Consider the following 12,776-nt stretch of genomic DNA (forward strand, 5'->3'; position numbering starts at 1 on the left):
ATTTTCTGCACACGAGGGCTAATTAGACCGGGACCTACAATTTATTGCCGATTCCGAACGGCAGGCTTGTTTCTTATACTCATCGAGAGGTTGGTACGCTCACTCCTCGATGGGGGCCCCCTGCGGTAGCAATTTTTTGCTGCGGTCAAGTCACCGTTTTTATTGTACCCCTGTGCCAGGAAATTTTTCTGACAAGGACGAACCGGGTATCGAACTCGCGACACCTCTAAACATCCTTTGGTACTTTAGGCGAGTATCTTATCGACCGGGCTACCGCGCCCGATGGACTTGGAAGTCGGGGGGGGGGGGGCACGGTCATTATTGCTGGGGGGCAAGATGATGATGATGCCAATTCGTATATACATATATACATTAGATCAGCCGACTCCACCTTTGACGCTGGGGGCCCCCCACGGCCCCCCCCCCCCAATATCTCCGCTCATGGTACATACAGACATAGTTTCATAAAACCTCTCTTTTAACGGTTCACTCCTCAGATGCGATCACCCCTGTTTTACGGCCAAATGAAAATATTCCGGCAAAAAGCCTATTTAAATAATGTATTTCTAACCCTTTCTTAACGGTCACTCTCAGATACGGTCACCATTTTGGTCATTCGTTCTATTGGAGTATAACTCCTGTACGGACACCAATCCTTACGATTTTGGTTCACATTATCCTCACTAGATGGCAGCACAAAAACCTACTATTTCATCCGCTTTTCGGCTACTTTTGAGTGAAGTTTTTGCTTGAAATTTTGTTAATGTTTCGCACCTCTGATGTTAGATCGCTGGTCGTGCTCGTATATTTAACATGATTTCACACTGATCAATATGGTTTTGCTAGTATAAATCCTCGCTTTCTGTCACTAAGAGAAAAAGATTATGAAAAGGAAAAATTGAGGTCAACTAATTCAGCGATAAACGCAAATGGGAGTTCGTGTTCTTGCAAATGAGCATAATGTCGGGAGACGAGAGGCCATACATAGATCATGGGTGGAGATACGGGGGGTTATATACAATTCATATATACATATATGTATATATGAATTGAGATTAGCATCCTGTCCTCACCCCAGACTTCCAATTCTATCTCTGCCTATGCCATAGATATGATTCATTTGAAAGCAAAAGCAATATTGGCAAGAAGAATGGCTGAATAACGGAAAGCCAGCAAGGAAGAATAAATTTCCGAGAACTTGTGTACGACTGGTTTAGAACAGAGGTGTCCAACGTTTTCCTAGTCGTGAGCACTGCCGGTAGCCATCATCAAAACAAGAGCAAGTTTGAGATTCAAATACACGGAAATCATGATGATTCTATAATTGTATGCAATTTGTACGAGGGTTCAATTGAAACGTTGATCAAATGCTCGCGAGCACAAAACCGAACATGAGCATCGAGTACTCTGGGTGCTTCAAGGAACAGTGGGTTGATGCTGGTTTAGGAAAACGTGGAGCCATATCGACTTCAAAGCTTCAAATGCTTGTTTGGATCGTCTATTTGTGCGCTGCGTTATGAAATTGTACTTAACATTTGTGCGGTGAATCTGCTAACGCCAATGCTGAAGTGTGCCAAAATCAATCTAGGGATATTCAGTGAAAGATATATACCTTGATTGGCACACGGGACGCATGCGGCCTATGTTAGAAGGGGCTTGGAATAATCAACGAAACCCAACTAAACATCGATTGATCAGTTTTTCCAAAAGTTGTAAATTCACTGCATCAACTTTGTGTAATATTTCTTTTGTAATTTTAATTTTGTATTTTTCAAACATTGTGTACAGTACTTTTGCGATTTAAATGCCCTTATATTGCACCATTTCAATCATTTGCACCATTTCAAGTGTAGTTAATACTGTTTTTTACAGTTTTAAAAGGAACCCCTTCCCCGATGCAATCACTCGTCTTTGAAGATCGATTTTTTTTCGTCCGGAGAGTGTCCGCCAAGTTTTGTTTTGTCTGTAACGCGTGTTTTATTGCATTAAATATGCTCACAGATGAGCGCTAATTCACTATGTGGTTTATGAAGGGTTTTTCACACCATGAAGCGGGTGAACACCTTATATATTGCCTGGATATATGAAGAGACAGAGACGCGTGTGTAAATTTTGGAAGCTTGCGCGGGAGGCGTGAAGATTTCGAAGCTTCCCGGAGACGTTATTGCATGCCATACATAGGATTTTAACATGGGGCTACGCGCTCGATGACCAAGATCACTAAAAGTGAGGAGGTGAGGCTAAAGAGTCAAAATGTTTTAATATATAATATTTTACAGTATATTAATGAATCTGTTATTATGTATAAGTAATCGATTTATTTGCTGATTATGCATAATATTCAAGCATAGTTGGTATATTTGATATAGATTAAAAAAAATTATATAATTTTTACGGTGATGCACGCGCATAATACCCAAGCCTACTTGGTTAATTTGATAAACACTTGAAATTTATCAAATAAGTTGAATTTGGAACGATGTATCATATTTACCAACGACGCTTTGGTATGATGCATAATCGCCGTTAAAAGTGATAAATTTAGGGAAATTTACAAAACTTATCAAAATGGTCGGTTGCTATGCATTTTTACCTGTTTTTGCGCATAATAACTGGATTTATCACATTTATTGCGTTATATATATATACTATGTGTGGTAAACGGAATATATGCGGTGACTATGCATAATCGTTTTTATATTGCCAATTATTTATAGCAAAGAAGAGTTTCTGCTGAGGAATTTTTCGATGTACACTTGAATCCGACATTTGGAACCTATATTTCAAGAGAACCTGCACGCTATAATGAAATAAGCAGGTTTTAGTTTCCCCCCCCCCATCACCCCGGAGCTGATAGACCCATAGTATACATATAAAAACACAAACATTCTTTTGACGATAGGTTTTTACGAAAGAAGGGTGCTTTTAAATCCATGGACGGTGGCACGAAATCAAAGTCAAATCTTGATAAGTCTAATGTGCACTGGCCGACAAAAAACTGCGAGTTTACGTCAGTTCGATTTATCGGAAATTCCGATTTCAGAGTGGGGGGAAAAAAGGAAGATCTATTAAAGTAACAACCGCTATTTACGAATATCGTATTAGTAAAATACATTAAAACCTCAATAAATCGTCACCTGATGTTAACGAAAAAATTATGACGGCTTAAGCGAAGTGCCCAATTTTCAATGTGTAATATCGTGAAAAACGTATAAATTTAAAGCATTAAAACACTTATTAAAATATGAATTAAAATTACAATATTAATAAAATTCATAGATTACAGAAGAAAAAAATTGAAATTTTAACCTTTTTAGAGCTCGTAACTGATTGTGCTAAAATGTACTCTGATACACTTATGATTTATACTAGTAATTTTTAATTTAGACTAATCAGAGCAACTGCAGGATTAGTTAGCTTTTCTTCACAGAAGAACTACTACACATTAATTTCACATACGCATTAAATTTAATTTTAGTGTTTTTATTCTTAATCAATAGCTCATGAAACAACTACAAGGTATAATCTTGGTAAAATTTATCAAAATAATCTTTTACATACTATCTACAAGGTAACGACGAACGCAGGGTCCACTTTGAGGGACTTATGGAGGGCCCGGGGTTGGGAAAAGCACACATTAGAAGACCTCAACTTTGGAAAAAATGTCTGGTTTTTCAACAAAGACAATTTGTTTAAATTTTAAGCCCTAAATTAGTGAGTCCCATGCGGAAATCTGATCTAGCTCGAACAGTTCCTAATGTTTCAAAAACTTTAGCCGGCAAATGAACTTTCCTAGCGTAACTTTCGTAACAAAACTCCGTTTTGGTACATAAGGCTTTTATGGCGACTTTTAAGTATGACAATGCTGTTAACAAGCTATTTTTTAAAGGAAGCCATAGAAATTATCTGTTCTTCTCTACCGAACTTTTTCATGGTGACGAGTCAACCGAAATTAGTGACGAGTAAACGAGGATTTAATGTGACATTGCTATTCATGAGAGCTGGACGGGCTTGAAGAAAAACGACGACTTAACCGGACTTATTAGGGTGACGACTAAACGAGGTTTTACTGCATGTCAATCTCAATGGAAATGAGGAAATTGGAAAAGGTAAATTATTCTAATTCAATCATATTTAATTATTGAATGAGTATTATGGAAACGTACGCATATACACGATACTCGTACAAATGAAAATAATTATAAATGAAGTGGAAACACGATTATTTTCTGTCATGAAATGCAGTGATTTTTTTTACCGTCTCTCTCTCTCTCTTTTTTGTCCTTGATTCGTGAGAAAGTCATTATTCACTTTCATGGAAGCAGACGAATGAATCTACTAAATTCTATTATTGCTAAATTTTTTTTTTAAGTTTCTCTCATTCCTGAAGAATTTGTTTTAAAGGAAGAAAACTTCGAATTAAGGGGAAATTTTAACACTACGGGAAAAGAGTTTCGGGGGCTGAGTAAAATATTGGACTTAAATAGATATTCGAGTTACCGAAGTTCGACTTATCGCGAATTGACTGTATTTGATTAAAGGTCTACTATTCCCTCAAGAGAAAAAATAGTGTGGAATGAATGAACGGAGTGAAACATTTTTACAATTCAAGATTCAAGTTTTAGACTCGCTGCACGTTAATGTTGCGTCGACAGAGCATAATTAGTTTTGTACTGCTTAGATGTATGGATAATGTCAAAAATGATTTGTTGAACTTGAATAGTGGATTACACGTATCCAAGGCCCATTTCGACTTCAATAGGCCCCTAGGCAAAACAGGTGGAATTAGTAGACACAGCCCCCTCTTGCAATGGGAGTCAAAGATATTTAGTTGGTCAAAGAATATATATTTAAATTTTGGGGGCACAAAACTCATGATATCCATGGCCCATGTCCCACTTTTCAATGTGAAAATCAGGGGGTCCCGCTCTTATCATAATACAATTTTCGCACCCCTTTCCCCCCGAACTTTTTGTGTCGAGCCACCACTGCATCGTAGATATGGATTTGTCATAAAATGTTCACAAAATAAGAAAATTTATTTACTCGAAATAAAAATGATTACTTAAAATATTGGTTGAAAGAGTTCAACACGTTTAACATTTAAACGAACAAAAGAAACGAACAGACATTTTTGTAGAACATTTCATTCGAAAACTCAAAATTTATTCAGTGTTGGCCGAGATCAGTGTTGTCTCGTATCCATTTCGTAAATTTCGAAACTTTCGTATAAACACCCGGGAAACCCGGTTCTCCGCATCTATAACCAAACGAGACAATACCAATCTGAACAAAATTGATATCGGTCATTTGCATGATCAGTGGACCTCCAGAGTCACCCTGAAATAACGGTGAAAATCAGAGAAAATGATTCACAACACATTTTGGAATGTGAAAGAGATTTTTTTTCAACTCGTCAGTAATTTAGACTTAATAAAGTATTCGTTTGGGATATAAGGCAAATTTTTCTGAATTAGGTAGATTCGGAGTTATGGGTTCACAGTGGGTTTTGATCAGATTTCTGACCAGACGGATGTCAGAAGTGTCTCAGATCTGCACTATTTCGGACGTGAATCTTTCCTTGGAAGTGTCTCTAGTCCATATTATCATCGGGAATCAAATTTATTCCGCCGAATGAATGAAAGCCAGGCCGTCGGTCTTACCCGGTTACAGAGATCTCTTCCAGCCCAGCTTCACGGCAGTCTGGAACAAAGCGTGTGTACGTAACGGTCTGAGTGCTTATCTAGTGCCGTTTCTGATTTTTTTTTTAGTGCTGCAATTTATATTTTGAATTATAAGTGAATAGTGATGATCGAATATCTGTACTGTTGAAGGCCTGTTGCTCTCTTTGACGAGAATTTACAATCGGGAGATCGGCTCACATTCGCGCCTCGAAGCTGGAAACTGCAGAAAACCAACTTTGGCCGACCACCACTGTGATGGCGGTGAATTTAAATTTATTTCCTCAAGGAGTATAGTGCCGGACTCGTGATGCGAGGATCCGGGTTCGAACCCCACAGTGGTGGTCGGCTGAAGTTGGTTTTCTGTGGTTCCCAACTTCAAGGCGCAAATGCGAGCCGATCTCCCCGTTAAAAAGTCTCGCCACAGAGAGCAACAGTCCTACAACGGTAAATCATTCAATCATAACACTTCACTCATAGTTAGTAAAACTGGGGGCAGATGACAGCACTACACATAATAAGCACTACACAGAAACAAACTTTACGTCAGGTTGCACTACACGTACACGCACATTCCCGCACGTACCGATTCGTTGGGGGGTTCCGTGGGGGGGGGGGGGGGTTGCATGTGTGGTGTAGTAGGTAGGGGCTCGGGGATCAGCCACCTCGTTGGGCAATTTGCCTGTTGTGGCGTTGTATTTGTAAGTCCCATATTACCATCGCGAATTCAACATGTTTCCCCAAAGAAGTGTCTCAGATTCCGTAATACCACTGGGAATTGAAGAAATTTTTCCCGAAGTGTATCAGACTCCCATACTATTATTGGAGGTGCCTCGGGTCTTTACTGTTTTCTGGGAATCACATGAATTCCCCCATGAAGTGTCTCTCGTCAGAGACTCTTATATTTTCAAGGAGGAAATGACAAGCAATTCCTCCAAAGGAGTGTCTCGGGTCCCACACTTCTTCCGGGAATGACGTGAATTGCCTTTAAGAGAGTGTCTTAGGTCCAATCCTATCTAACATGCAATCCTTTAAAAGTGTCCCAGGTCCCAGTTTTTTTTCGAAATGACGCGTATTTTCCCCCGAAGAAGTGTCTCAGGTTCCATACCCTTTCTTGTGAATGACACTTATTTCCGTGAGTAAGTGTCTCAGGACAGATAATTTTTTACCGGAATGACTGTCTTAGATATGTACAGTAATTGTTCGATGAGATGAATTATGAATATAAAATGTAGATCGCAAATACAGCATACCACACATGAATCTTTACCGCCTTCAGCTAGACCAGCACAGATGAAGAGATCGTTGATTCCCTGAGGGAAATGTATGTTGTTTATCCTGGAATAAGCCATGTTACACTGGTCCACGGGCACAATCGGAAGAGCGACCTCCTGTAGGAGGTCGCTCGGTTTCTTAACATCTGAAATAAAATAATTGAGCATGGGAAATATCTAAAGAGAGAAAGAGAAATATATCTTGTGTGTTGCTAATCGCAGAGAACCTTACCGAAATCTAGGTAACCCCATCCAGTGACAATGACGTTCCATCTCGATCTGTTCAGTTTATCTTTTAGAGACGGTGAAGGCAGGCATACCGGGTTTACGGTCGAACTAAGTACAACTGGCCTGTCCAGCGTCAGCAGGGCAATGTCGTTGTAATTCATCCCGAGGACGTAGTCTGGATGTACGAGGATCTCCTGCACATTGTACCACTCTCCGTCAATACTTTTGATGTCTTGGACGCCTACGAGCAGGGCGACCTCTGACGGATCCCTTTGAGGAAATACAGATGACCAAGATATCTGTTAACAATGTTAATAAACATCTTCACATAAGTTACACATGTTTATGAATTTGAATAATAAAGTCAGGGACGCCGGAGGTCAAAAATGATTGGTGTTCGAAGTGTGCTTGCTTTGCAAAATAATAATAATAAAAAATTCACTACCGACCATACGTCCCGCTTTCAAGAGGAATATCCCGTAATGCTTCAGGTGGATGTTCTGGACCGGATGGGATGTGAATTCACTTTTTCACCACTGAATTAACATTTCGAAAGTCTGCCAGAGTATAATACATTCTGGTCAACATGTTGACCAGGTATCTGTTGCGTATTATATTAATTTTTCGCATGCAATGTGGGTTCGGATTGGATTCTGTGTATGCAATGTTTGGCGGAGATAGATTGTATTTTTATTGGTAACATGTGCACGCATATGGTGCACCCACTTGAGAAGATGGGGTAAGACCCATGGTCGCAACCAAGGCAGCTCAGGAAGTCTGATGCTATGGGCATTGGACCAAAAAATAAATTGAATTCACTCTTTCTCGTTAAGAATTATGGGGAGACTAGGACACCAAAATGGCACTCTTCCCCAAGCGACAGAGTAAACTCCCTTTTTTAGTTGGGAGTCGCAAGTTGCTGAGGTTAAGGTTGCAGTCACACTTCACCGTAAAACAGGATTAAAGTTTATGAATTATAATTCTCATTTCAATTATTTCATTTATATTAACACATCTTAAGAGCGGGGATCTGATATTTCAGTTCAACCTCGTCTGACTCATGGGCAGATCAAATATACAAGTCATCTCCACCCATCATTGGGACCACCTCCCCCGCGTCAAAGGCGGAACCAGCTGATCTAACGTATATGCGTATATATGAATTTACATCATCATGATCATCATCGTACTGCCCCCCCCCCCCCCGCCGTAGATTTTCAAGTCTATCTCTACCTATGGTCTGACTTAGAATTTAAAACGTGTTTTTCAGCTGCAGAAAGTTACCGCCTGTTGAATTCTGGAAACGAAGGTGGGGGGGGGGAAGACTCGTGTCCGATATTCTTCCATTGTTTTCTTTGTCCAATTGCAGTTGGTAAAATATATGACAGGAAAAAAACAAAAACGAGATGATGGATATCGCGCCTACAAGAAAGGTTTCACACAATTATAGCTGAAAACCGCCCAAGTAAGCGTTCATTTGATTCAAATATTTCGTTTTACAAGGTTTTTAACTCCTGGCTCATGCGAAGATGAACTTTATGAAAGAAAGAAAGAGTTCAGATGCTCTTTCCTTAAAATTCGTGTGCACTGAACGGGACCGTACAAGATGGCAGTTGAATGTTTTCTCGTTCTCAAAACTCATCTTCGCATCTCTCAACCAGCTTTTGAAAATCTTCGTATGGATAGCGGAGGGTGACGTCATCCTCGGATATTTCGTTTTGTCTGTAATTTTCTGACCAAGCCTTAGCTCGAAATTCCTATTAGATATTTGTCGGTGATGCCATACGAAGCAAGTGTCTTTTCGCTTTCTTAACAGTAATTTATCATTTTTAAAATATATGCAGGTTTTGTGAATTTATATGCTACTAGCTATAATACCCGGCGTTGCCCGGGTTTTCTTCAATGAGGCTTTATGAATCACGTGATATCTCCCTCTTTCTTTGAGGGACATGCAAACCGTGTCTAAAGATAACCAATATGGCGACGTCCTGCGCGACTCACGAAATAAACAAATCTAAATTTAAAGAAACGTAGAAATTAATAGTCCCCTCCCCTTTTTTTTTGATGGGTGTTAGGTATTTCGATTCTCTCCCCCCGAACTTCAAGTTATCTATTTCTGCCTGTTTCAGCTTCCAAAAATGCTTAATTAAAGCTGTGGAATTTTTTCGATGCACTTTACGGGCCCCATAACTAATTTTAAAAACATCCTAAACTATATGAATTTATGCAAATAAATATCAAAAGACAATACGGAGACATTAATTTTCATGCTTTAGAAGATATAAATAAAAGTTGAATCAATGTTATTGCATGAATATCCAACTCAAAAGGAAGTCTGGCTAATTACTTCGTATTTAATCTCCTGGGCTTCGTATATCTCCAAGCGAATTCAATATTTCAAAAATCGAGAATTCAATTTAATTTTTAAAATTATTGATGTGGCAGGAAACCCCCTCCCCCATTAAATTTCCGTATTTATGCAGTTAAATCGGCAATTTTAATACTGATTTCTATGAGGATCACCCTTTTCCTGACCATTAAAGAGCTATGATGGTGATGATTATAACGTCTATTCAAAAAGCCTCATTACTGAGAGTATATTGAAAATGTGGCAAACCATTATAAAGGCATAAACTATTATACATATACTAACAGGATTAAAGAAGTGACAAACCGTTGTAAAGGCATATACACGTCCGAAACGCATTGCTAGGGAACCACTGTAACCAAAGTAAACGTTCGGAAAGTGATTGTTGAGGCCCAAAAACCATTGTTGCCGGACAGTTTTTTGCCCATTTGGGGCATTTGCCCTGGTCTGACGAAATTTTGAAGTAGCCTATCGTTCAAGTCGGGTCTCATTTGGTATATATGCAAAATTTGGTGATGATCGATCTAAAATTGTAGATTTGTATAGAGAACATACACACACAGACACACAGAAAATCAATTTTATATATATAGATTAACAATTAGAACTTCGTGTACATAAATTAACGCTCTTTTTTTTTTTAAATTCCCCGAATATGTTATTTGAATATCCGAGGAAATATGCACATAAAAATTGTGAAGTTCTGTTGTATAAACCAAAAAAAGTATCGGAAAATGGATCTTCCACATCCTTCAGCCGGGAAACCAGGTCGGTATTTCTCACGGGCAACCTTCTAGAGTCAATTTATATTGTAAAAGACATAAGGGTTTACCGAATTCATGCCGGTCTGCAGTGATATTCTCCCCAGCGCGACCCAACCCGCATGGGTAAAAGGCTTATATCCCGGGAGGGACAGAGCCTGGGTCGTGTCTGGTCTGTCGGTCTGCAGTGATACAGCTCTCTCACTCTCTCAGCACTAACCCCTTCTCCATGTGTTGCCAGGACCACCATTTCCAGAAGCGTGACCCGGTGAGAAAATAATAACGGGGCAAGATTATTCATCTCACCAATTTCGGGGCACCAAAGTTGTTAAGGAATCCCTTCGCCTCCATTTGATATAAACTTTTAGGGGGAGGATAAGTCGGCATCCATTTTTCCAGAATATATAGAAATGCTGAGAAATATCTATAAAAAAAATGTAAGCACACGATTAAATGTAAATTAGCGCAAAAATTGATGAAAATTCAGCACTGAAGGTAAATTTAAATAATGAGAGAGAAACTAATGAAATTTTTAGGCGATGAATCAACAAAAGATTTAAAGAAATAATTCCAGCACCACCAATGAAAAGTAAAAATTGATGAAAGGAATATTCCAGAATTTTGAGATAAATTCATAATCAACGGTAGAAAAAAATTACAAAATTGATGACGACTCAGAACTAATGCAGGAAATAATTTCAGAATTGATGAAAAAGCCTCCAATAATTTACAGTGCGTTCAGCCAATGCCACCTACCTTCTGTAGGTGGTATTGGATCGGGGGCCCCATAAAGCGCGGTGCGGTCGCAACTGCCACACACCCGTAAGGGCGGCTCTGGTTTGGGACATTTTTTCCAGCATGGGAGCCCAGGCGTTCTTCGATCACCTGCACCTTCGTTGGGACAGAGCAGCGGGCCACGATCTTCTTAGGAGAAGGAGATATGGGCCATTGAATCGGTTGTACGTTCAAAATTCCAAACCTCATGCTGAAATAGGTAATCTGAAATCGAATAATGGCAGTACGCATTTTAGAACTTTTTTCCCTATCAATTCAAATAAATTGTATGTTCATTAAATTTGCCACGTCTTCCAAAATTTAAATTGAAAACCATCACTACAGAATAATATTGCGGGTCATTTGAGTATACTGCAAAATTGAGCAAAATCGATAAATACATTTTTAATTGCTAATGTATCATTGTTACGTACTCTTGGCTATCTTTGCGGGTGAAACCGAATTTTAGTAGTACCAGAATATATTTTTTGAGGCCTCTCAAGAGCATCATGAGACATTTACAAGGCAATTTTCTATACGGGGCTGGACTTACCGACTTAGTTTACACACGTCTCGGAAATCTTTGTACTGGGTCTAATAATAATGAGACCCTCTTATGCACGAGGTCCCCGAGCAGTGCCTGGGTGGGCCATATGTGTAAGGATCGCACTGAAGTCAGGGCCGGAAATAGAGGGGGGGGGCAGGAAACAACTGTTCCGGGCTGAAAATATTAGGGTGCGTCAGTTTTAGGAGGAGGGAACAAAGAACACCGTTTTGAAACTATCGAATTTTAAAGTTATGGGTGCCGTGAAACTCTTAGTTACGACCCTGATGAAAGAACCGTCTATGCTAGTTGTTCTCAAAGTGTGCGTCGCCGCTTTCTGGGGTGTTGCGACAAGTTGGTTTATTGATGGTGACCATTCAAGACTTTGAAGTGGTCCGTAGTCGAGGATAAACAATGACAAAGACAAGGGAGCCGTGAGCGGAAAAAGATTGAGAGGTGCCGCCCTACGCCCATAAAACTACTTGTTACGAGGGGGTGGGGAAGCAAGCGAACCAACAGATATGGAAAAAATGGGTCGAGAGATATTAGTAAGCGCACTGCTATACACAGGACTGCCTGTATCAGACGCGGATCTCGGTGCGAAAATTGTTTCGGAGGTCCGTAATTCGGATTTTATATATTTTTTTCGTGGGTGGGGGGGGGGGGGGGGGGGGGTTCGGAATTCAAAGAAATATGAATTTTCACAGAATGTGTATACAGAGGAATACTTAAAAAAATATAGATAAATTTAAATTTGTAAATTAATACAAAAATTTAAATTTTTAATCGATGAAAGTTTCAAATTAACGAAAGAAAAAAAATCACAGGATTTTGAATTCGGAATTAATGGGGGGGGGGGGGGGACCCGGAATCGAATGAAATTCAGAATTGATGAAAATTGCAGAATCAAATCAGCTGAACCTCAAGACACCTTGTTTACTACAAAAAAAAATATGCAGTCGATCCCACTTATAACGTTCTGACTTTCCCTCCTTAGTAGAACTTATTTTCGTGGTCTGAATCCTAACAAATTTTGAATAAGATTTCCCGTTTACAGCGTATTACCACTTACAACATTTTTTCGTGACGGTTTTTCGAAAACGTTGTGAGCGGGATCGAGGGGTCTATATTTGATGCATGTAAATA

The 12,776-nt window shown here is 39.4% G+C and overlaps 1 protein-coding gene across 2 annotated transcripts in view; it reads right to left on the reverse strand.

Moving 5' to 3' along the window:
* Window positions 1-5,150: 5,150 nt before the first annotated feature.
* The window catches only part of LOC149082178 (venom protease-like), a 142,321-nt gene continuing 134,695 nt past the window's right edge, over window positions 5,151-12,776 (reverse strand). For both annotated transcript variants that reach the window (XM_089235695.1, XM_089235696.1), the window contains exons 9-11: window positions 7,188-7,453; window positions 6,935-7,101; window positions 5,151-5,340 (exon numbers count right to left, since the gene is read on the reverse strand). In XM_089235695.1, the coding sequence (XP_089091821.1) occupies window positions 5,170-5,340; window positions 6,935-7,101; window positions 7,188-7,453 (604 nt within the window). In that variant the 3' untranslated portion in view covers window positions 5,151-5,169. The remainder of the gene's footprint in view (window positions 5,341-6,934; window positions 7,102-7,187; window positions 7,454-12,776) is intronic.

The sequence above is a fragment of the Pholcus phalangioides genome, unplaced genomic scaffold, assembly GCF_987345545.1.
Source record: "Pholcus phalangioides strain wild (caught in Gottingen) unplaced genomic scaffold, Ppha-v1.0 ptg000009l_1, whole genome shotgun sequence".
NCBI lineage: Eukaryota > Metazoa > Arthropoda > Arachnida > Araneae > Pholcidae > Pholcus > Pholcus phalangioides.